The sequence below is a fragment of the Morone saxatilis genome, unplaced genomic scaffold, assembly GCF_004916995.1.
Source record: "Morone saxatilis isolate NCDOM2014 unplaced genomic scaffold, NCSU_SB_2.0 Contig12, whole genome shotgun sequence".
Taxonomy (NCBI): Eukaryota; Metazoa; Chordata; class Actinopteri; family Moronidae; genus Morone; species Morone saxatilis.
Genome location: NW_023339674.1, coordinates 18,355,177 through 18,381,511, shown reverse-complemented (window position 1 = coordinate 18,381,511; position 26,335 = coordinate 18,355,177). Strand labels below are relative to the sequence as shown.

Sequence of the window (26,335 nt, the reverse complement as noted above, 5' to 3'; positions counted from 1 at the left end):
TTTACTTTTGATACTTAAAGTGCATTTTGCTGGAACTACTTTTGTGCTTTAGTAGGAATTTGAATACAGGACTTTGACTTGCCATATAAGAGTATTTCTATTATTGATGTATTAATACTTTTACTTAAGTGAATGATTTGAATACTTCCTCCACCACTGGGCTCATCATTCATCATCTTTAATCCGAATACATGACTTTTTAACGTTGAGTTGTAAACTGAGCTGATGACGTCTAAGCTGGGTTGGTGTGTCCTTGCATTTGCTTCATAATTTGAACAAAGCTAAAAAAGCTTCAGGCCTCGTCTTGATCGATGTCATCTGTTGAGATGCAGCCATCTGACAGCACTGCCAGGCAGCATCAGCCTTATATAACCAACCCATGTGAGAGCGAGCGCCCTCTCAGTCTGTTCAAAGACAGTGAGTTTCTTGACAACCTCTGAACATCTAAAATTTGGAAGCTCCTTCAAAAAAAAAAAAGGTAGATTGACATTGAAAACTTTCTACTTTTTAAAAATTGGAAATGAAGAAAATGTCAAATCTTCCAAAGTCAACACTTGACAGACTGAAGGAGTCCCGTCCGTGTTTATTAGCAGGCAGGATGTAGCACAGGTTTGCAGGAAACTGCTCGAGCTTATATGGATTGCTCGTCCACCCCTCTTTGAGCCATCCTGTCTTGACTTTCCCTCGTAAACAAGGACAATTACCAAGCTAATGAGTTGAGAAAAAAACTGCTTGAGTGATTGATACTCTCAATGGGGAAATTAATTTGATATTAATAGAGCACTTGGCAAGATAAATAGATAGTGGTGTGTGAGTCCTCTCCTTGATTGATAATGGATAGATTGATGGCTGTCTTAATGCAAGATGTTCCTTAGACTTAAATGAAGTGGCCTTGATGAGGAGATACTTTTCTATCACAATATGATCAAGTGTTCAGACCATTATGCGGCTTCAAATGACTGTGATATTGATATTTAAGGTGCCACACCTAACTTAGAGATACGTGATAATGTTAACAGATCATGATTCCAACATGCACAACAGTATCTCTTGGGTAAAAAAGTGTTGCATTTTACTTGTTGACTGGATTTACTGATGCCAAATGATGCATGTGATGTTGGTCATCCATAGTTGTAAACTCATTCAGCTGCTCTTGTGAGATGGTGTTTGCCTTCAGTTTCACAAGTGGCTTCTTAAAAGATCACCTTGCATCATTCCTGCAGTTCCTGATGACTCGACCCCCACCTAACCTTCTCTCGGTGAAGCATTTTGCTTAATGATGCACTCAGAGTCTGATTGTGGCGCCGGGTAGAAGACATTCAACATACACATACATTAACACCCTGTTACATGGGTCACTGCTGCAGAACAAAGAGCTAGAAGTTACTAATGTCTCAGTGTTGTGTGTGTGTGTGTGTGTGTGTGTGGTTTTCAGAATGCACTAGTCGCAGCGATTATACAGCTATCTCATACCGCAGGCTCTCTCATACCTGACCAACTCAATCTTTCTGTGTCTCCTCAATAATCAGAGTGACAGCAAGCAACTAGACATATCTCACCCACTGGCTCACTCCAGAATGGGTATTGACCTACATATCAAATCACACGCTCCTGGCTTGTGTGATAGAGATTCTTGGGGGGGGGGGATAACACTGTATGATTGGCAGTCCTACTTTAGTAAACACGTTACATCCTCCCGGGTATCTGCCTCTTCACATGTATTCTCTGTTATAGGTAAATGGCACGTCAAAGGAAAATGTGGCCTGCAAATCCTACAAGCCAGGAGTTCCTGCCATTTCAGCAGTGTTTTCTCTGCTACTGTAACAGTAGACAACAGCTGAGAACACCTGGTTGTCTTGAGTGTGTATTTTTATTAACGAGCCTGTGTCACCAAACTTTTAACAAATGGCCCCCTGGCACCCTGACGCCCCGAAAAACCCAGCTCGGAAATTAAGCATCTGCATCATAAATCTTAGAAAGTTACAATAATTTGCAATTCACTCCCTCATCAAAGGCAATATTACCCTAATTTATTATCTCCCCGCACGAGGGGCACGCAAAGGCCGTGGAGATAAGAGTTTATCAGGAGGGGGATTGATTTTCATTAACTGATTGTAATAAAGATGAACTGCCTGCCGTGCACACTGACCAAGAGCCACACTTTATTGTAATTGGGACAATTTATTTCATGAGCCAGTGGCTCTACTTTTTTGTCCCTCCCATTCTTTTTTTTTTTCATATCTGTCGCTGTTCTTCAAAATGTGAATGTAGTGTCTGTGTCAACTGTAACGCTGCCGATGCTACAGTGACTTCTGATGTATGGAGATGATGACTACAAGGTGGGGAGGGAAGTTAACTGTCAACACATGTTGCATCTGATTTTTGCCTTCTGCCATCAAAGCAATAGTGGATGTAAACTTGATTGGTACTTCCTTATTTCAATTTATTTGCTTCCTGCTTGTCAAAATGTTAATGTTATTTGTTCCCGGCTTCCCCTTACAGCTCTTCTACAATCCATGATACCTCCCAACTGTCTGGTGTTTATGTGCCACACTTTTGTTTTTGAATTCTGTTCCCATTATATATGTCTTGAGAAATATTTCAGTTGTAATGTGTCTCCCTGCAGCAGAGCAGCATCATGTGACCTGCTAGCTGGTAAAGCCTCCAGTTTCTACAATGACAGATAATCCAAATGATCCTACCAAGAAAAAGGTACATTTACTCTCCTTAAGCTTCCAGTGTTTTATGATGAATCCTACCTAGTGTGCGAGCAACGGCCTCATATGAAGTTCAAGCTGTGGATTTGCAGCAGTAACCCTGTTATCCTTTAAAGGGTGATGACACTATCACCACAGTTTCATCATTTGACAGGGACGAGGCATCAGTACCAGACTCCGAGGTGGCGAGCTGTAAGACGTCACAACATCTGCACTCGCAAACATTCAAGGTCCTTGAGATGCCGAGGGGAGAAAATCCATGTGCGACAACTCCCCCCTCCCTTTGCACTGTCAGCACTTCATTCAATATAATATAACTGTGACAAAACATCCAGTTTGAATTTTTATTGTAAAATTGGAAAAAAAGGAGAGAAAGAGAGAAAAGCCCCAATAAGCGTTTCTTTTTGATACATATCTTTATCTTACCATAACCATTAAAGAAAAGAAAAGAAAAGTGGCTAAATAAATAATAAATAAATAAATAAAATAAATAAATAAATAGATAAATAAATAAACATCAAGTTACATACTTGACTCGATAATTAATTATAAAATTAATAAATGATCAATCATTAATATGAAGTAATCTAAGCAGCAAGTATTAAGAAATTTCAACAGGGGAAAAATGTTTGGTTTCTCAGGCTAATACAGAACACATAGTTTTTTTAAAAGTTTTTTTTATAAAAAGATACTGCTTTCCCTGTCAGTTAATCCATGCTGTACTGACGCTGCCACAAAAACAGGTGGTGCTCTCCTTTAAAAAAAGAAAAGAAAGAAAAACAATACAACCTGTAAACTGCATGTTCTCCTCCAGGTTTAAAGAATAGTACTGAGATTCCTCTTTTTGCGCCCTGTATGTCAGTAAAGTCTTCTTCACAGACTCCATACTGCTGTTTATATGTTTTTGTATGCTTTGTGCTGAGAAACCAGAAAGTTAACATCTTTATAAAGCGATAACCCCCCGCTCCCACCCCTGATCCCTCCCCCATTTCAATCCCTAAACCTATATGTACCCAAAGAAAGGTCCTGTGCTGATTTTCCATAATATACAGATTTCATATTTATAATAAGCTACTATCCTTAGCATTCAAACCATAGTTAAAGAATCATATTGTTAATACGAGTAGTACCATAATCATAATCTTTAACCCTCCCAGCCCCCATTGAGCATGCTCAGAGATTGAAAGCGCACCATGGTAAAATGACAAATATATAAAAAAAAAGAAATTTTAAAAATGTATGCAAAAGTGAAAACAATGTAGAAGATAAACTTTAGTTTGATCACATGCAGCTTAATTATAACACTATTGGAACCAGTGCTGCTGTTTCCTGTCTTTTCTTCAGTGGATTTTCAGTCAGTTCAGAATTGTTAAACTCAATTAGTTTCTTGGATTTCAGTCATTTCATTACTTTCCTTTCCCTTTTCTAAATTTCACAGTAGATATGTATATTTAGGCTTATGCACTACACTAAAACTGTCTCCATCCACAAACCTTTACTGTTTTAATTGCTTTCGATCAAATTTCATTTTTTTTCTTGGCAGAATGAAATTAACTCAACATCTTTTCAAACTCATTACATTTCAGCCACAGCTGGCATCTTTAATTTGCATTACCCAGGCTGTTGTGAAGGCCAAATTTAATTTGATTTTAATAATTTAAAAAACTCTCCAGTAGAAATCCCATAAGAAAAGATTTTTGAGTGGGTTTATAAGGCCCTGTATGGCCTGGGGAAAGGAGAGCATATATCACAGCTTCCTAAAGCTGCTGGGCCCTGACAGGAGAGAAGAAACTAACAGTAACTCACCTGGGGAAAATAAGCTGTCTCCTGGCAAATATATATGAAATCTAACCTTTTCACTGGAAAACCCTATTCTATATTACAGCCTGAACTGACGCCCCTCCTACAATATTATACTACATCACAAAATCAAATATTTTTTTCTACTGATTTCTTGAAAATTAACACATTTATAAGAAACTACCTTCAATTTTCAAGGAATCTGGCATACATTTTATGCGTTAAGGATAAGGAAATGCAGTGGATATGCTTGCATAATTTGGCAATTCATAATGAGAAAAGGCATTTTTAAAAACTTTCTTTCTACAACATCTAAGTGCTGCCTGCAACAGAACAATATACAGGGAATAAGGGGAACATTTGTTAACGGCCCCCTGGAAATCAAAACCCCTTTCTAATAATACTGATACTGTGAAGCAGTAATCATACAAATAAAGTGGTTGAGCCAAAGTAAAACTAAAAGATACAGTTATCAGGACCTTGGAAGCCATTCTGGTGATGACATTTCTTGTACCAAACTACAGAGGCACAGTAGTCCTGTTTTCTGAAGACTGTATCTGTGTGGATGGGGACGTAGAGAAATCATTGTGTTTTGATGACTGAATCACTGATGTGTCTAAAGTTTAGAGCGAAGATCAGAGCACTGAGGTCTCACAGAGTCCTGAGGGGCAAGCTGCTTCAGAACAAACTGAGTCAACAAATGGCATGTTGGAAAAAAACAAATTGTGGATTTCTCAAATCTGAGAGTGAAATTGATTTTTAAAAAAGCAAACAACAGATTTCATCTCGGGTGTATGGCGTGCGGGTCTTTTTTTTGTAAAAGCATCACTACATACGATGCTACTTTAGTTAATTAATCACATCTGATACTGCGTGATGTGTCGTGACCACACTGTATAGGAGCCATGTGTGACCTGCGCTAATGGTAAGCTGTCGTCTTGTTGAAGCAGCAGCAGCTGTAGCAGCTACACTTACAGGCCTGCTGCTGTCTAATTGATGGATCATTTTGCTCTTAATTTGACCTCCTAAGGCTGGTAATGCCAGGCTGTTCCTCACCGTGTACAAGCTCTTACTGTGCTATTATACCCTTTGGAAAAAAAAAATATACAGCTGCTCTTCACTGAAGAACTCGTACAAGCTACTCTTAACATTATACACAGATCCTGTCACAGCCATGTAAACCTCTGAACCTTTCTGTTTCTTTGCGATAATGACGTAGATTTAAGTGCCTTCCAAGAGTCCCAGAGGACGTGCTGCCTGTGTAATATTTGGGGTCCCCTCTGAGACTGTGGGGAGCAGAGAATGGGTGAGAAGACTCACATCCAACCACTGAGAGAAAAATGGACTCTGTCACTCAGTCAATTCATTCAAAATGCCAATGTGTAATCGATTGTGCATCTCTTGCCCCCGCGACGCTTCTCCCCATCTGATCAATATTATCATTATCCTAATTATGCTGCGGGTTAGCTCTCGGCCCCCCTGTGAACTGATGGTCCCTATTAAGAGAGAGATATGCTGGCACTTGGAGGTGAGGTAAAGAAAGAGCTAGAGGGCGGGAGAGGAGAAAGAGGAGGGGAGTCTTGCTGAGAGCAGCTGGAGGAGCTTGGCAGCGGGAGAGGGCACGACCCGGCAGGGACCACAGTGACACGCCGATGGAAATTTTTACTACTGCTGTCAGGCTCATTTGTATATTTTATTAAGCAGTTACAGATGCTGTGCTGTTTTACTGCTGAGTATCCAGCTCAGCCGGGTGGCACTTTTACCACAGTGCTTTATGGTCAGATTATCTGTAATATCAAGACTTTAATGATGACATGGAATTACTCCTGCTTCAATTATGGAATTTCAGCGGCTGGCAATCACAGAAGACAGCATTGCATGGCTAAATACACTGTAGATCATTATTGTTTGGTCTAAGAGGCTGTTATTGTGTCACTTTTGGCACTACGGGACTGTTTTCTTCTTCTACCGACACTATAACGCCGACACATCACACCTCCGAGATGAAATGCTGTAATGCGAATGAAGCAATGAGTGGCAAAAGAACATATCTGAACATGCCCGAATCAATGTCTAACCCACATATTCTACGCCACTAAATTAGTATAGCTTTATTTTTTTATACATTTTTTTTTCTGTTTTGTTTTAATATCCTCAAACCCAGTAGCTATAAATGTAAAAGGAAAAGAAACCAAAACCCCTTTCCTCTTTTTTTTCAACCTGAAGCTAGTATTTCTTCTTAAGTTTAACTTGTAATATTATTAGTAGTAGTTTGTAGTATTAGTATTATTAATACTATATATTACTGTTCAGAACAATAAAAATGTTTGGTCCTTTGGTCCCTTAGGGGTGAAAGATTTGCAGTTCTACTGTTGCTAATGGAAACCTCAGTGACCTCCAAGAGTCATAGTTCTGCGCTTGCTGAGAGACGGTGAAGGAGTAAGAGAAAGAGGGAAAGAGAAAGAAAGTCTGTCAGTGGACATATAGAATAGCTTCTTTTTTTCCACTGTTTTTCTTGATCTTCAAGTTTTAACCCTCATTTGTCCAGTACAGTAAAAGCCACAAGCGCCTCTTTCCTTATATATATGTGTATATAATATGTATATAGAAATCTATTTGTTGTTGCTGCTTTTTTGTTTGTTAGTTTGTTGCTTAATTAACAATTCAAGTCTCAACAAGAAAAAGTTCTGTTGTTCAGTCTTATCACATCTTTTTTCAGTTTTTTTTTCTTCTCGTCTTTCTTGCACTGTGCCATCTGTTACTGTTAAGTCCCCCGGTGAAGCGCCTCCTCCTCTTTCGCATCTTCTTTTTCTGCCGTAACCTATATCTTCATAAGTAAATGCTGATATGTCTTCAAAAATTCGTTATGTGTTGATTTTTTTAAAACATATTTTGCTTTCAAAGAAAAAAAGTTTAACTCCTCCGAGATATCTTCATGTGTCCTCTAAAACCTGAAAAACAGAAGAAAAGGGCAATTTCAGATCTCACTGCTCATTAAACTGTCATTTCAAAAGATCCATTTCTTTAAACTGTGGATAGTTCAATATGGCTCTATTATATCAGTGTAATGGTCTGGAGAGAGCTAACCCACACTGGCACACCAATCAATCTTTGTCAATCACCATGATGACAGATTTTCCCATAATTAATACTCCAGCTGTGCTGCATATGCCTGCAGATACTAAAACTCTAGAGACATTAAAATATTTAGCTTTACATTCACTGAACAGAAAGTGTATTTAATACTTAAGATAAGAAAACTAAAATCTTAAATCAACACGCCAGACAAAATCAACTAATGCTCTTTAAACCACAGATAAATCTTCACTTTCAACAGAAACAATATTGAGGATCTACATCTTGAAGCAGTGATGGGCTCACCTGTGCTGCTGCAATGAATACTGAAGGTAGGCTGTGTCAGTAAGGGCGGCTGGCATCCTTCGGTCTCTTTAGCTGGACTTTCAACCTCTTCATCCCAATCTGAAAGCCATTCATGGCTTGAATAGCTGCCTGTGCACTAGCAGGGTTGTCGAAGCTGACGAAACCTGTGAAAACGTACAAGTTCATCAGCCCACTTGAGAACGGGGGCTGATCTAGAGAGCGCCACCCCAGTTTGGTGTCTAATACCGTCAGATTTAACACACTGATTTAGAATAATTCTAAAAATCAATCATGTATTAACACAGATAATTTAATGATGTTATGGTCACCTTTTATACTAAGTGATAGGCTGAAGGTCAATGAAAAAAGACATGTACTTGGAAAGATGAAGAATATCTTAATTTGGGGCAAATACTGACATAATTATTTGAGATTAAATATATTTTTATAGATTACATATATTTCTGCCACGCCTTAAAGTCTCCAAGCCACCCTCTTGCCAACCCATGAACATTTCCTAAACATTGCCTAAACAAGCTTTAGTCAATATTTAGAAGTAATATCTATTGCAAATGAATCAACTGGCAGTCAGAAAGAACTGCTGGAAAAAAAGATGAGAGATATAAACAAATGGCCTGTCTATCTCCTGAAGGAGTCTAGATGGCGTTGTTGAGGCAGGTAGCACCTTTGGGCTGCCTAGCAAAATCTCAGTGCCTGTGACAAGGTGCTATGAAGTTGTCTTAAACCAGAGTTTAATACGTGTACACCAGCGTGTTAGAACTGGACTTTAATCAGCTGTGTGTAGTTGCACAACTTCTCATCAACTTTTTATAACAGCTGAAATAACCAACTCCAGATGCAACAAGTGTGGGGGTGTTAACTGTCATAAGGCATCACCCCTTGATGTTGTCTCAGGGTTGACAGTTTTTGTCTGAAAGAGATGTAATATCAAGCTGTTCTGTGATTCTTTCCTGAGACATGTAAGGGAGTGTGAGATATACAGGATTTCAAAGGTTAGGAAGGATGCAACGGAAGGATGATTTTGAGGGTTTATTGGAGCATAAAAAGATATAATAATAATAATTATAATAATAATAATAATAATAATAACAATTGTTGTTACTTTGCAATGAAACTGTTACAAAGAGGTGTAGTTAGGAAATGTGTGATTTACTTGGTCTGCAGGTGCTTTCTGTAATAAATGTTCAATAACACAGACCAATCTGTGAACTGTATCAGATCAGCAGATTCCAGGCCATTGGTAATCAATCATGATCAGGTCACACCTATAAATATTTTCTGTTTTTAACTTTATAATACCGCTTTCAACCTAGCCTTTTGACATCCCTAGAAAGCACCAAAATACCAAAATGAATGAGCACAAGTCATTGTGCAAAGTAGTTCGAGCAAAACAAGAGCAAACATAGTTCATCATGAGGAGACAAGTCTGCTGCAGACACAAAAACCCCTCTGCGCCTTTCCCCAAGATACACCCCTCCTTAAATCTATGCTGAACATCCTGTTTTCATCATGTGTAAAAATAAAGCCTTGAGGATCCAGTGACCAGAAACTGCACTGGAGTGTGTCTCCGCTTGATGCGCTCCCCTGTGTCTGTGGTGTCATTAGGAACAGTCGATGACCCGTGAAAAAACAGCAGGAGCCTCTCCACGTCCACAGCCACCTGGGAGAGATGTCTGCCTGGCCTGCTTGGCTCTGGGTTGGCCCATTAGGGCGAAGGCTGGGCAAGCACGGAGGGAGATGAGAGGAGGGCTGAATGTGAGTCTGAAGAAAGTAGAGGCAGGGAAAGGAGGTGACCTCCTAACCCACCATCAGGTTAACACATTCGGGCTGGGAGCGGAGATGAGATGGAGAGGAGATGCAGGCTTAAAGCTCTAAGCCCTCCGCTCAGTGCTGTCACACATTACAAGTGTGCTTCCTCTCTTTCTCTCTGTTTCCCTGTCTTTTGCACACCATCAATCTAAGTTTATCCCCTCTTTCTCCTTTCTAGATTAATTACACCAGTGTGCTCCCTCCTTCCCCAGGCCTAACATTATGTTGTAAATGCATAGTGTATAAGTCAATACTGCAAATAGCTCTTCTTTCATGAATTTATATGTTATTAAGTCCCCCCAGGGAGACAGGACTGGCGATCAATTTTGCCCAGGGTTCTGCAGTTCCCTGAAGTGAAAACAAATGCTGATCCATAATTGTCCTTTGCCTTCCTTCCCCCCGCCGCCATCCCTGCCCGCCTCCTCAAAGTTTGTATAAGCCCTGAGGCTTGTTGGTGTGTGTAGGCTGACGGAGCTAAATGGGAAGGGGGGGCATGGAGGTGTGTGAATCAGCCTCAGCATTGAGGGTATTGACAGATATTGGGGTTACAGAACGGTGATGTGGATGCTGATACAGCACCTCAAGGTTTTCAGGTCACACAGCCGCCAAACAGAAACAAGGACATGGGCTCTGATCGACAGCATCATGGCTAGTTTGGCTACGATGTATTCAGCACCTTTTTTTTTTTCTACAGCACTGATGCCAAAACACAACAGTCATCAAGATGCAAATTCAGGTCAGTCAGTCAGGGGTAAGATCATTCAGTCCTCTACGTCTGGCTACTGTCAAACATCATCAAAATCTACAGCACCTCAACAAATGTTTATTGAACAAATGTCTATTGTTTGGAGAGCAGTATGAAAATAAAAACTTCCATTATTGTGAAAATGTAACTTACACTATGAAGCTTCACGCCTTAGCTGTGAGCTTTTACACAACACCCACAAATGTCTGAATGTTTTGGAAAACTATGAGAGAGCTGACCGCAAAAACTAATTTTGTTTTGTGCAAGGCTCATTCATTCATTATACATTTCCATCGAATGTATACCAACAAATAGGTAGTGAGGTAATTTTTCCCCTATGTTTTACATAATAGAAATGATAGTAGAAGCCTGCAATTATTGCACCTTTATGTCAGTGGCTAAAAATATAATAAAGCAAATATAATCAAGCCTTATGTAAGAGGAAGTTGGTAGAAATGTGCAGAAAAAGTCACATATTTTTATACCGTGTATTGTGTGTTGTGGACTTGATGGCTGTGTGTGAGTGGCAGTGAGTAACTCACCGAAGCACTTGCTCTGGTTGGTTGCCCTGTCCATGAAGACCTTAGAGGAGATTACAGTGCCAAAGGGCAGAAACATCTGCATGAGTTCATTGTCTCCAAACTCCTGTGGCAGGTGGTAGATGAACAGGTTACAACCCTCCGGACCTGGATACAGAGAGAGAGAGACAGAGAGAGAGAGAGAGAGTTTGATGGGTGAGGGATAGAGAAAGACAGCTGTGAATTTGTCATTTTGATCTATGGAGTCTTGCATGTCGACTAAATCAAGATAAGTGGAAATAGATTTTCAGGACTTCTGTGACATTATCAGTGATAAAACAGAGCTGAAAAAAAAAACAATTGAAAAGTTTTTGCTTTGATTTGCTGATACCGTACAGATATTGAGAGTGTATTTAAAATTTCTATTTACATTCAACCAGCTTTTCAGATTAAATGTGGATATGAAAGCCTAAATCTAGATGATAGATCACATTCTCCAACTTGCAACTATCTATCATGTGATGTGCTGCTTCTCTGGCAGCTGCCATTTGCTCCCCATTTTATTTCTTTCCCTATTTTTTTTTTTTCAAGAAATCAAACCTGGCATTCAATCATACTTTTCACACCTACGTTATGTTTTTCTAAAATTGAAAACTGAAGACATGACAAACATCAAAATAACTAATATTACTAATTCACTGTAAATTGCACAACTTCAGTGCGACCTGAATTAATTATTAATTTGTAAACCTGCAGCAGGTGTGAGTGGAAATCTTTCACACTGTGACTTACTTTATCTTCAAGTAAGGTGCCACAATTTCTATGTAACCCTACTCTTTACATTTTCATTAGTTTTACTTCTTCCATCTGGGTTGCAGTGCCACTGTTCTCACAGCTGGGGATTATATTATACAAGCTTTAATTATAACTGAAAAAAGAATGGGCCTTTGTAAACAATAGACAACCTATTTTTAAGATGTACAGTATAATGTAGTCTGATTAAAACTGTTCCATCATCCTCATGCTTTATATATCTATTACCTAAGATGAGATGTCTGTTCTCCCAGCTGTTCCACTCTATTTATTTATTACAGAGAATGAGATGTATACAGTATTAAAGTAATATTCTTTTCTCAACCTCACATTCTTCATATATGTATTACACAGAATGAGGTGTGTACAGTGCTAAAGTAATATTGGTCTCTCATGCTTGTCTTCTTTATGTGTCTATTACACGGGATGAGATGTGTGAAGTGTAAAAGTAATAATGTTCTCTCACCCTCACCTTCTCTCTGCTGCTGCTGCTGGATGACCTGGGGTGGTTGGGGCAGTGTCTGGCCAATGGGAGTCAGCGTGGTGGCTGGGTAGATCGCTGCAGAGAGGTAGAGAGAGGGAGAGAGAAATGACAGAGAAAGGGTGTAAAAGAGAGAGAGAGGAGCGTAAAACTGGGGATGCCATGGAGAATGATGTCAAGGATGCTTAAGGTCGATCACAGCATATAACAAGTAAAACATGTGTAATCAAAGGCTCTCTGATGTTATGTTCTAAGGCACTCTCCTACGCTATCTGAATACATACAGCCTCACACTAGTAACTTGCATTAATTGTCCCCTAGCTGCTACACATTTAGCAGTTACTGCATACTGTAAAATCTGAGAAATACAGCGTGGTAAACAAAGCATTCCTGTCTCGCACCTGTGTATTGCTGTACTCCAGTGAAGGCTTGCTGGAGAGTGTCAGCAGCGGTGGGGCTCTGGGTGGAGTAGGGCGGCAGGCCGTTGGTGTACAAAGTCTCCACAGCAGGGTGTCCGTTGGGCTGATGAGGGATGCCGGTGAATCCGTTGACGATGGGCGTGACGATGCTGGGCACGGCAGAGGTGGTGATGTTGGCTGGTGGAGAACTGAGGCCTGCTGGGAAAATTGTTTACTGTTACTGGATTGTGAGTACTCTATCTACATACATTGCTCTACATAGACATAGACATGCTTTCCTATTGTGTGCACAGAGTAGGCACTCGCATGAACCCCAGCACAAGCAAGACCCACAACACACACACACACACACACACACAAGCTCGTGACTATGAGCTACACTGCATCTCCTCTCTAATGCAAGGACACGGGCGCGACGTGAGTCTGTCACATATCCGCCGTTTGTCGTGACACATCCTGCAGGAAAGCTGGGAAGTCAACCTGTGAAAAATGAGCCTGTCCGTAGTGTTTGTGCGATACCCTGCTGGCTCCTACTGCTCAAGATGATGAAACCACTATGCAACTTCTGAGAGAAAAAAAGAATAGAAAAAAGGAAAAAGATCTGGACTAAATTGCAGGAGATTACAGAGGGAGATCTGCTTGAACGAGCAGGTAGCAAAAACACAAAGATGCCTCTTACTTTTCTACATCATAAAAAAAGACAAAATAACAACAGTTGGCAGTTTGACAAATGGGCGGGTCATAACATATATGGTACACGCCTGAAAGGCAGCTGCAGGATGGTTCATGAGTGGAATTGAAATTGGATGCTAGCTGTCCTATTTCATTCAATGCATTTTAAAAGGACCCTCCTTTGGAAAGTGTTTCCAATTATGCCAGGAACATCAAAGTACCCATTTTGAGCAGAATCTCACTGTGTGATGGTCCCTCTAAAGGGGCTGCTCCGTGGCAAAGCATCCAAGCTCGTTGAAGTACAGCTCCCCTGAGGACCACCTCTCAATCTGGAAACCCTCGCCGCGGTTGGACAGAAAGCCCAGGTTGTCACGGAAACCCTCTAGCATGCTATATCCCCACAATCTGGTGCCTGAGTAAAGATCCTCCTGTGAGAGGTGGTCCAGATAGGGTAAACAATCACATCCAGTATACACATAACATGCGCTGAGGTTTATGCTAATAAATTGTAAATATGCTGTACATCACACGCTGAAACCAACCCACCACTGAGTAATATTATCTACATATCCATATGGAATTGCCTACATTTTATTTTCTTTACCTCCTCTCCTCTCCTTTCCTTATCCCTCTCCTCTCCACGCCTCAGCATTTAAGTCATGAGGAGGCTGACAGTCAGGCAGCCAACTGCAGTGACCTGGGGAATTGCCCGGGTCCAGTGAGAGCTGTTGTGTCTTTTGCACTGGTTTCCTTTTTTTTTTTAAGCCTCCCCACGATTGCTTGTTTCCTGCGGAGCTGTGATGAATTAGACTGCAGCTTCAGCCCATTCTCCTACCAGGACCCAGGAGACTGCCGCTCCTATTCTGAGGGCTAGAGACAGCTAGTCTGCTCAGGCCACACGCACTCTACTGTACCACCAGATAATGCACCCTCTCCATCATCAGGCAAATTCATTTTCCAAGGCTTAGCAGTGCTGTGGGAGTGTGCGTCTATGTATGTGTAGCAGTTGTAGTGATAGTAGGAGTACCAGTGGTAGTAGTAGGTGGTAGTGTGGACCCCTTACATGCGATTACATACGCTCTAAGGTCAGCAGTTGGACATGAAATCTGTTGTAAAGGAGAACACATGATAGAAGTAAGAGATCGGGGCCAAATGTCACGGCACAGAATCATAATAATCATTAGTGTAATAAAGACAGCATTGATACTGTAGTGAGGCGAAGCAACAACATTTATACACAATAACTAAGTTAAACGGAATGGTATAAAATATTACAGTAGCTGGGTTATTCATGTATTGGATCACAAAATGGGGTTATGATATAAGGAAAAGACAATAAGCAACACCATTACCAATAAAACAATGATAACATGCCATTCATGTAGCCTAGTCGTCATCTTTATCATCACTGTCACAATTGCACAATATCCAACATGAGCAGACCCCGAGAATGTTCTCCTCAGCTGAAATGGGCAAGTATTTCCTACCATCCTGAACTAGAAAATAACAAGACATTTTCATTTTATAGCTCAGTGGACATATAGTTCTTGCATTGTGGGAAATTGTATTCATAGCCTATTTACAATGCACACACAAGAATGCAGATATACATGTGTGTGCTGCGTGTATTGGGCTGTAATAATGACATGTTGTTCCCCATTCTGGCACGGGTGAATACGAAGCTATGGGAGAGGAAATTACATATTCTACACAGCTCTTAACTATCACTTCTCTTATTCTCTTATTACTGCAAGAGGTATACACTGCTAAACAGTATTTATATGTGTATATCACATACAGTATATTTATGTCATGGAAGCAGAATTCATATTCATATTCTTGCAGGCTGTTTCTTAGAGGGGAAAACTGTTGATTTGCTCCTTGTGATGATTGCTTCATGAAATAAGTCCTCACATGTGACAGAAGTATTTATTATGCTAATTACACATCAGCAAGGAATGCTATACCCATACTGGAGAGTGCAGTCATTACCAGCACAAGGACTGTCTTTCGCTGGAGCAAGAAATAAGCACTCAAAACAGATGCTTTCGTCTAACCGATTTAAAATGTGATGTATTTAGACTCAAAGTCTGGTCCTTAAAGTTTGAATAATACATCTGAATATGTGAAGGACACCTTTTCTACAAGCCAGAAAAACATACTGACTTTGAATACTGCACCTCAGATTACTAATACATATTTGTGAAGCAAATAAAATGCGAATGCACTTGCAAATTAATGTGTTTTATATTCTTTTAGATATTTGACTGCACATCAAAATATAATTTTAAATATGACTAAGGCATAGTATGTTCTGTTTACCAATAATGTAATTCATAACTGCTTGTAGGAGTCCCCTTCTACTTGAAGGTCCTGAAAACATATTTTTTCAATAAGCTTCTTACTATGAGTGATGGACTCATGAATACACAATTCTCTGCCATAGGAATCTAATGATAGTTGGTGGTATGTCAGGTTGTCAGTCCTGATGCAGCAGATTTCTTTTTTTTTACTGTTAAACTCAATAAATAATATCTAAAATGTGTTTTTACTTTGTTTTTGTTTAGTAAAGATTCAATGAGAAACATTTAAGTCAAGTAAAGTTTTCAGGAACGTTTTAACTAAACACTTATTGTCATTAAAACAATCGATGTGCACTACATCTGTACTCTATGATTTCGAGGGATTTCTGCTTGGGTAAAGTAGCACTGGTTATTTAATTATTTAAATCTCATATATCATCTTCACTTGTTAGCCAGCCTCTGGCTAAAGTGGAAGCTAGCCTTAACAAATGAATAGATAAAAAAAACTTAAGGCAAATAAAAACATATTTGAACCATTAAAATACAAATTCCACGATGTTCTTGAGAACATTGAGAAATTCCATCAAAGCTGGAACCACACCTCAATTATGTCCACCTAGCACTGTCTAGTGAAGAGTTCAGCCTTCTGTGAGGAACAATGAATGAATGAAATTCCAAACACCTAATCATAACCTACATCAGGGCAGGTCTCAAGATGGAAGCATTGAAGAGAGTTGCAGCTAAACTGCACATATAGAGTCAATCCCCAATCTATAAAGTAGTATAAGAGTCTTTTCCATGTACAATAGTCACCTTAATAATAGACAAAAGCCATAAAAAAGTATTGGACTGAACAAGGCCACTACGTGTTGTCCCTGCTGATAAAGTCTTGCCTGAGATGCACACCAACCACTGGATCTCCAAACTATGCTCCCTCCACCACAGGCATTGCACCACTTGCTTATCCACAGCCGAACTACACCACGCTCTCCACCTTCCAGGCTCAACAACACCTCTTTAGATAAAAGCTTTCTCCAAACCTCGGGTCAAATGTGGAATAGCCTCCCTGAGTGAGTTGGACAAATTAAGACAATGGTATCCAAGCCTTTATGGGCAGAGTATACACACCCCTAAAATACATATTATTTCAAGTTACATTAACAATAATTATAAGATATCTATTTGTTTTCAGCTAATTTTAAAGGGGACAACATGAATCATTAACCTTCAGTATTAAATACAACATAGGGCAATATACGGAATTCAAATAGGCCTCTAACACTGCCACTCTAGAGGCTAATGTACATGTATTTGTATGTGACTTTCAGATGCCTGAGTAAACTAGTAGTGAAGCTCTGTTGCTGGAGCAAGGCTCAGTTTTGCTTGTACATAACAGCACTGGTTTCGACCAAGAGCTGTGGCTATGCTCTCTGAAAGTACCCAGCAACAGGGATACCTTTTGCTGTCACTGTTCACTTTCACGCCTGGGATTTGTTATGATTCTGATGCAATAGGCCTGACTCAAACTGAAACCTTCTGTGTAAGTGGACATGTTTCTAAGTTGATATCTTTGCCCTTGAAGATAAAATTATTGTAAAAGTAATATTTGGAAGAGTAAAGAGAGCAACTACAGTGAATACATGTTCAGTCTGAGATGGAGAGGTCACACCATCAATTAAGACACACAGGTGTTCATTTCCCCAGCTGTTTCATCTGGCTCTGAACAGAACTGTGTTGTTCCAAATAGCTTGGATATGATATGTCATTCACAGTAGCAAATCTTTGGGGTTTGGCATTGATGCAGTGTTGTTGTTTGTTTTTTTTAGCAAGTTAATGTCTAACCTTACCTGCCCTTAGCACTTGTTTGTATTAGAACTGGTCATTAAATATAAAATGTCTGCATGTATGTGTGCGTCGTGGAGAACAGGTGCACATATTGAGAGAGATCACTGTGTCAAACAGCTCATTAGTTTCATGGTGTTTGTCACCATGGAAGTGCTCTGCATTAATGGTGTAACCATGCTCGAATCCAGCGGGGGTGTTGTGGCACACCCAGCCTCCCTGTGAGTGGGTTGTCTCTGGCTGTGGAGCATCTGCAGTATATTTTGTGTAATATGTACTTGTGCATGTACATCTTCAGTGTAGAGCAGCACCATGCAACAGAACATTAGAGTGACTTTGATTACACATTTCTCACATCCTAACAAAGCATCCTTGACACGACGTTCCTCACCACATATACTCAGCAGGATCCGCATCTCTCTAAATTTCTCCCTTCCTCTCCTCCCTCACCATCTTTATCTCCATGTCTCTCTCTTCCTGTTACTCCAGCTCTGCCTCTCTCTCCCTTGTTTTGTTTAACTTTTATTTCTTCTGCAGTGCTCAGGGAGCGGCACCTGGTGAACATTATTTTCAAAAAGCATCATCATGCATCATTGTAAGGATACATGCTCTAATCAGCTGAACCATCTGGCAAACGGCTTATGCACCATCAAGCTTAAATGCTTTGCATCTGTTGATCAAATGGATGTCTCATTGTTTTCAGAGTAACACCCTTAACCTCTGAGCCTCTTTGTACTTTGGCTTGCTGTCACAAACAAGATTTTTTATGCTGGAGAGGTTATACTGATCATTTAAATAAAAGATTAATGTCACACATTTACCTCAAGATCAGGCAACGTTTTTCGTTTATTAGGCTACTACTGGAGCTTTATGTTAATGCAGAGCGGTGTGTGTAATTTAGAAAGGCAGTAGACTAGCCATCAGTTAGCAATTGCTCTCATTTTGGAAGGAAATGGGACATTAACCTTTCTACCTTTTATACATTTGACACAGCTGCCAAATGCCAGAATTTATAGATTTGTTTAGAGCTCTAATTTGGTTGATGAGACAACTTAATGTATAAATTACACCTCTGTCGAAGCACAGAAGCACTCTGCTCCCAGACCCTAAAAACAGATTCTGATATTAAAATGAATTATTCCACTGACTCGTGGCAGACATCCTACAGTCTCTCAGTAGTGTCAGTCTCTTGGCCTACTTATACAGACAGCCTTGCCAGTAATGTTATGTATTCCTTCAATGAACTCTAAATAAGTCATAGCCACAAGTGTGAAAAGGGAGAGAGAAAATAGCTGTGTATACCAAAGCAGCAAGCTAGACTACAACTCCTGCAGCGGCTGGCAGACACACTCAAATTAATGAATGAAGAAAGGGGAAATAAAACATTTCATATTCATGATAAGCCTTGAAAATTCACCAAAGCCATGCTTTCTCTCAACTATTAATAATATATTACATTCAATAATAAAAGGTAATCAGTCGACTGTAGCTGATAGAGAAGTGTGTCGGAAAGCAGATAAATGGCACCACTTCACACAAACATATGACTCAAACTTAGAGGCACTCAGTTCTCTTCCTTTCACCCTCCTCTGTCTCTGTTTCAGAAGGACAAACATAGTTTTTCTTTGCCTACGCCAAGCTGTTAGCTCCTGGTGTTGCCAACTGATATGAAACTGATTTAAATGTTCCTATACAGAAGTAGTTTTGTTTGGCTGTTATATAGTATATAACAAGCAATATTTCCTTTGGAGTAAGGCACTGATTTTGGTTTGTGAGAGGCTACAGTTCAAAAGAGACACAAAATCAGCAACCAATACAATCACACACACACACACACCACACACACACACACAGCTCATCGACCACAACAGCCACAAACAGAGTTCCTTGCAATACAGTTGCACTATCTTTCATCAGCACTATTGTGTTGCAAAATACAGGTATGCATGCAGAACACAAAGTTCTGAATTGCCATACTGTCAGTACTTTACCCATCAAAATAAGCGGCTTCTCAGCAAGACTGAGCTCTGCTTTTAATCACTGTCTCTGATTGATTATGCCCGCCCAAAAGTGCACACTTTGCACTGAAAACATCACCGTGAATATTTGACAAATGGGTCTCCTCTCTAGATATATTGCCCGATGTTGAAAATTATTGCAGATGTACTGTACACATACAGCATGTGTGTCCACTGGCATGTTCCATCATCTCACACTGTGTACATTTGGCTTGAGGTGGAGACATGCGTGATTAATAAGCGTCCTGTTGCATTGATTTCCACCCCTGGTCTGCTGTCTGTCCTGTTTATTTTAATTCAAGGGGCTGTTGTGAATTACTATAAGTAAAAGAGAACTGAACAGTACAATAAAACTGTCCTTTCTTCGTGTCTGTAGATGAAGAAGTGAACAGAATACCAATTTAAGAGAATATTTTTATTCCCCACAGGAACCACAGTGCAGAGAGAATTTGATATAATGCAGTAAGTTTGTAAGAAGCTGGATTCCTATGATGGCTATAAAGAAAATCTAAAATAGGCCTTGTTGCACTGATGGCGGTTCTCTCTCTCACACTGATTGGTTTAAAGTTACCAAAGTCATCACCTTAAAAACTCAATACTGCAGTGTTGACAAAGTAGGTGAGCGAGGCACAACAAAGACTTGGATACTGTATTATTTATTTCAGCTCATGCTTTTGTTGAGCAGAGAATCTTGAAGTTTCCTCTGTCTCAAGGAAAATGAAGCACTGCTGAATAAGCAAATGTTATGCAGTGGGTAGGTATTTCAAAGTCCTTCCTTTTCCTCTGTAATGTATCTGCATAAGAGGTGTTTGTTATGGAAAACAAAACCAACTGCATGCAGCTCATGCACAAGTGCTTCAAAGCACAAGGTCAAAATACTACAGGGAAATTAGCGTCTTATCTGTAAACTTACTTATTGATATTCCTTATTCTGCTGCTACTATCCCCAAATAACATAAACATGCAAATCCTATTGAACATATTTTTTTTTATATTAGTCCCTCCTTTTCTCCAGTGGAATAATTTTGGATTACCAGTAAGCAGGCATCCTTTCTCTTGGCCTTGCTGCAGCTCTAGTTTTTTTTATTTTCACGCTGTGCAAACAGGCACACACACACACACACATACTCACACACAAATATTCATACAGACATTATCAAAAACACAAGTTGACCTACAACAACCCCACTGTACTGTGCGTGTACAAGTACACACACCCACACAAAACCTACACACACTAACAGTAAGACATTAACACAGGCATAAAAGGGACCCTGCTCGTTGCATCTTCCTAAATCCACAAACACACACATACATACACACACAAACACACTCACAAGAGGAAAGGGAATAAAACTAATTGCTCACCCAGGGTTTGATGAAACTCACCCGACACCGGGGTCATAGGGGTGGGTGGGAGGCTGTTGATGTTGAGCGCCCCCATCTGGTGGATCTGTGTGGCGGGGAAAGCCACGCTAGGCGTTAGGTAACCTCCGTGGCTTGCTGCCATGATCGCTGCCTGCTGCTGCATGAGCTAAAGAAGAGGGACACGGAGAGATGGGTAGAAGGAAAGGAGGGTTGGATGGGGTGTGTGCAAGAGAGCAAGAGGGAGAACGGGGTGCAAAAGAGGTGAGGGGAGGACAGATGGTAATGAAAAATATAGTAAGTTGGGAAGGAGTCAGACAAAGACGGGAGAAGGGGAGCGAGAGAGCAGGAAACATAGCAAGGGTAGAACAGAGGGAGGGATGTATGTTGAGGTTGATGGATGGATAGTGCATGGGAAGTACAGAGAAAGTAGAGCGGAATAAAAGAAAGGGAAGAAAAAAGAAGCCTGTCAACCTATGTTTAGTGAATCTGTCTATCCTCCCAGCAGGAAGCCTGTCACCAGCTGCAGAAACGATTTAATAGCTGTCTGTTGGGCTCATACAAATCAAGGCATTGACATGTGCACATTATCTCTGTGCACAGGGAACAGGCAAAGTTTGTAGTGCTTTTTCCTCACAATTGTCAAACTTCACAATACTCTGTTTGGCTGTATAGAAATCCTACAGACAGCTCACACTCTTTCCCCTGGACTCAGCTCTAATTTTTCTGATGTATTTCTAATGACTGTTGCTTGTAGCCTGACACACATCCAGAGTCCAGAGTTTGTTTTGTTATATAATTTATTTGTAAGCCTCCACTAGGCCTGTGTCTGGGCTGGTGTTAAAAAAAAGGTGGCATTTTGCAAACAGATTACATTCGGCGTTGGAACACAGTCTTTGCCACTGAAAAGTTGTTGTAGAGACCTTCTTCTTGTTAAACAACATTATGTGTTGGTAGGTAGAACTGCACTCTGTGTTGAGGTGTCACTAAATCCAGACCCTGAGTCATTAAAGCAATATTTTTAAAGCAGGCGTAGCTAGCAACTCAGATTCCCAAGCATGTTAGTAATACAGTATCTTAGTCAGAAAATTGCAGTGACAGTCGATTTTCACCCAACGGACAATCCCACAAAGAGATACAATCAATAGCCTTTTATTCACTCTGCGTTTCTACTTAGCATCAACTGAGAAGTGAGAGCTGAAACTATTTTCCATCAAATGCAGCCCACAGTGTTTATTCATATGCACAGGACATGCTCACATGCACCGTTGCCCTGCACTGCGCTTTTTTTAAAACAAAACAAAACAAAAACACAAAACACAAACAGCACACACACAGAATGCAACGATGCTGAAAAGCGACAGAGACTATTTTGAGTTTCCGCACTCAGCTTAAATTCTCCCTGTGCAAACCACATGCTGAATGTCTAATTCAGAAGAAAAAACATCATTGTACAATGGCTTTTGCGGCTTGTGAACCAGTGGGTTTATCTAGGGAATCAAACATCTTTTGCAGGCTATCGAGGCACGCAGACCTGTGTGGTATAGGAATACAAACACAGCTGGACCAACCTCTTACCCCTGTCTCTGCGTCTGTTTAATACTGCATAGCTTCTATGTGTCAGGGGAGCTGCTGATCGCCATGGCCTGGGAATGACTCGTATAAGCAGAAATCAAACTCCTCTGCCGCTGGCACTAATGCTAATGACGATGTTGTGAGACAGTGGAGATATAGAATGCCACTCTGCTTGCATTTGCATGGGGACCCTGCGACGGAAAACCCAATTATTTTCCCTCAGTGCCCCTGTCAGGTAACCTGAAAGCGGCCGTCCCGCTGTAGAATGCCCAGCGCTGGCATCTCATCCATTAACCACATGCCTTGCCACTGCTATCTATTAACGCCTTTTGTCATTTGCATAATTTCAATGTGACAAATGGGGATCATCCATTCCTTTCCAAATAAGATGAATTAAGCCTTTAAGGGGGCATAGCTGCAAAAGACAGCAAGGGAACAAGAAACTAAACAAAAGCAATGACATAGAAACAAACAAAGAGGTCTAGAGGATCTGGGGCTTCCTTGCTTTGGCAATGCTGTGACTGCCCCCCGGACTTCAGGATGAAGGGTCTTGACTTGGGTGGTATTACAGAATAAACCTGTCACACTACTCACAGTTTTTTTTTTTTTTTGTCTTTTCATGGGCTCTGCTCGCTGCTTTCAGAGAGGACTGGGGACTTAGGGCTGATTCTAAAGGGCTTGCAGCCTATTCATTGTGGGCCCAGTGGACTTTAAGCTACAGGCCTAGATGGAGTAATAATGGAGTGGAAGTGAATACTCACGACTCTAGAATACTAGCCTCTCTCCCAATGCATGTCTTAGATAATGCAATATTTAATGTCATCTGTCAGATTGTCATGGATAACAACTCTGGCATTCATTGATGCTACGTTCCAAATTAAAATGCAGCAAATTGGAAACCCAAGCATGTAATTATGCTGGAATGCAGTGGTTAATACAAACAGGCTCGGATAAAAAAATAAAATAAAGAGCAGAGTGGTTATGTTGACCGAGATATTTAAAGTCATTCCATTTCACTTTTCATATGTATATCCTTTTTTCTTCTTTTTCAAAATTTCAAAGGCATTATATTCAAAATCCAATCCCGTTTCCTTATTTATGCACTACCCAGTAGATAACAAATGTCTCTGGCAGAGAATGAGCAGAACTGAGTCTTCATCATCACAGACACAACCTTTTCTGCTTCCTCTTGAAAAGGAAGGAGGAGGGAAGAAAAGGCAGACAGAAACAAGGGGGACAAAAGAGAAGCGTGCAAGATAAAAGGGAGCAAAGAAAGTTGCCTGGGCTCTAGCAGCATTCATTTAGTGTCAGACATCTGCTTTTTTATTGCAACCTGATGGCATTACTCTCCCCTGGTGCCAGCAGGCAATCACCTCTTTATCACATGGCAATTATCTCAGTAGCGCTGCTCTGTGACTCGCTGACTCTCAGCACTGTCACATGTGACCCCTTATAGCCCAACCAGCCGGGAACGGTGGGAGACGGGGGAGAGAGACAGAGACAAAGAGAAGCAAAGAGGGAGAGAGAGAGAGGGTGAAAAAATGAGAGAGAGAGGGAGACAGTAGGTCAATGAGGTGAACTAAAAGACTGAAGACAGAAAACTAAAGCTCAAGGGCCCCATTTGTTACCCCAATGCTAGCAGGCTATATTTCCACAGTAAGATTTTAATAGGTTTTTTCATCTGATGCACTTTATTATGTGTGTACATGCGTGTGCGCAGAGCTAGTCCTCGCAAGTATAATAGAGCTAAACCAGGTCACACACGCTTGTGTGTGTATGTGTGCAGGCAATTTACAGCACAGCCAAATGATGCAGTAATCTGTTACCATCATTTCTCATGTGTGCTGTGTTGCAAAAGGCTCTGGATGTAAGTCCCTCCAACAGGGGGAGATGTTTCCTAATGTGAGTTTACAGTCATCATCCTCCCTCTCATCCACCCACACATTGTCACTATTAGCACCAAGTTAAACCATTTTCTTCCTCTCATTTATCTATCTCACACTCAGTCTAATGCATCTTTTAGGGAGGCAAGGGGGGGGGGCACAATGCTGGAGGTGCCCTTAAATCTAAAACTTGTCTCTTGTCCTCTGACACAGCATACAGTCCTGAAGAGACCAGGGGAAGCTAAAATGGCTGTCTTCACAAAGAGACACGGCTTCAGAAGACGGAGGAAGAAAAGTGACTTGAATCCAATCTAATTGTGTACAAATATGATGTTTGTGTCTTGAAGGGGAAATACAAAAGGTAATAAAAGCTGTTTTTATTACTTGCATTCAGTGATTCATGGGAGAACTATTATCACTCACCACTAACACTGGAATGAAACATGGGATCTCACTCTGTCGCTCTCCTTCGGCTTGTGTTTTATGAAATCACCTTTTTGCAAATAGGATGTCTCCTGTCAGAGCACACCAGTGTCTGTGTCTATCGTGAAAATGGCACATTTCTCATTTTTGGCATATGTTGTCAGTGTTGTACCCCTCCAATTTGTGTTCAGAGCCCCCTCCTTCTCCTGGTTTGACTAAAATCCAATTTACTGGCTGTCAGCTCAACTCTATAATCCTATCCACTGCTGTAGTGGAGAGGTAGCTCTTTGAATTTACCATTTACTGTACTCCCTGGTTATAGCTATATATACCATCTCTCCCCACGTCTGTATTCTATACTGTGCCACCTCCTCTTCTCTTGGCCAGTGTACATGGAGAGTGGGCGAACATGTAGTGTGTCTTTGGAGATAAAGTCCTTTTTCTGTCACTGCAGGTTTTTCGTCTTGGGGGAATATGTGTAGTTTATCTTGCCGTAAAGAAACATTCATCGTATCACTTCAGCACATTCCCGGTGGCTACAAGGGAATCAAGACAGCACACCATGTGCATGCAGCCAGCACCAGTGACTGTAATGTAATCACAACCACTATACAAGCTGGACACCCACACTGAAGATAACTAATATTTCCCTTTATCACACATTATTACGTGCCTAGCAGTCCGAACCAGTATTTAGATTCATTAGATAAGTCTTTAGTGCGATATGAAAACAAGAGCCTCACTGACTGCCTCTTGTGCATTCATTACTTTATCAAAAGTTGGGGGGGGTGCGCTTTATCTCCAAGGTTGCTTTGCCTCAGAGTTTTTCCATCGACTTGCTTTATTTTGCTAAATTCATTATATGCAGGTACATGGCATCCACAGCCTCTGTGATTCATAATAGTAATACAAGGAGAATTTCACCTTCGCTAACATCATTCATGCTGTATAATCTTTGTGTCGAGAAACCACATACGTGCAATCTCTCTGTTAGATTTAATGGTAATTGATTCTCTCTAATGCTGAAGTATCCCCGGTGCCCTTGTTACTTTCACTTGGAACTCAATTTCCTAGCATCATCCTGCTCTTTGTCATATTATATGTGTGTATCAGAGAGAGGGGAGAGGGGGAGAGGGAAAGAAAGAGAATTTGCTGCGCAGTGAGTGTGTACACTCTTGTGTGCGTCTGTATGAGTCGACACGGGTCTCTGCCACAGTAAATAAGAGTCATGGCCAACCTGAGCGGGGCACAATGGTCTCCCCGCAGACCGCCACTGCCTCCACCACCCCTTAAACATTTGCATTTCTCCACATTTCCTGGGAAAGGGCTGCATTTCATGAATGGTAATGAAGGTGGGAGTTTTACTGGAGAGAGCACAAGAGATGGCCTCGCAATTACTCTGGGATGGTCAATTTGCACATTTCACACTGGGTCCCGTGGCTGTGATGTGAAAATGAAGGTAATGGATAAGCCCCCAAGACCTGGCTAACGTCAACAATTAATGCTCGCGGGTGCCCGGTTGGCTCGGTGGGTAGAGCTGGCGACCCATG

General features: G+C 40.8%; 1 protein-coding gene across 1 annotated transcript in view; it reads right to left on the bottom strand.

The window, feature by feature from the left end:
* Positions 1-3,718: 3,718 nt before the first annotated feature.
* Positions 3,719-26,335, bottom strand: part of celf5a (cugbp, Elav-like family member 5a) — a 184,197-nt gene continuing 161,580 nt past the window's right edge. Inside the window, exons 7-12 of the mRNA XM_035654113.1 lie at positions 20,929-21,073; positions 12,687-12,899; positions 12,277-12,363; positions 11,016-11,159; positions 7,899-8,062; positions 3,719-7,468 (exon numbers count right to left, since the gene is read on the bottom strand). Of these exons, the coding sequence (XP_035510006.1) occupies positions 7,935-8,062; positions 11,016-11,159; positions 12,277-12,363; positions 12,687-12,899; positions 20,929-21,073 (717 nt within the window). The 3' untranslated portion in view covers positions 3,719-7,468; positions 7,899-7,934. The remainder of the gene's footprint in view (positions 7,469-7,898; positions 8,063-11,015; positions 11,160-12,276; positions 12,364-12,686; positions 12,900-20,928; positions 21,074-26,335) is intronic.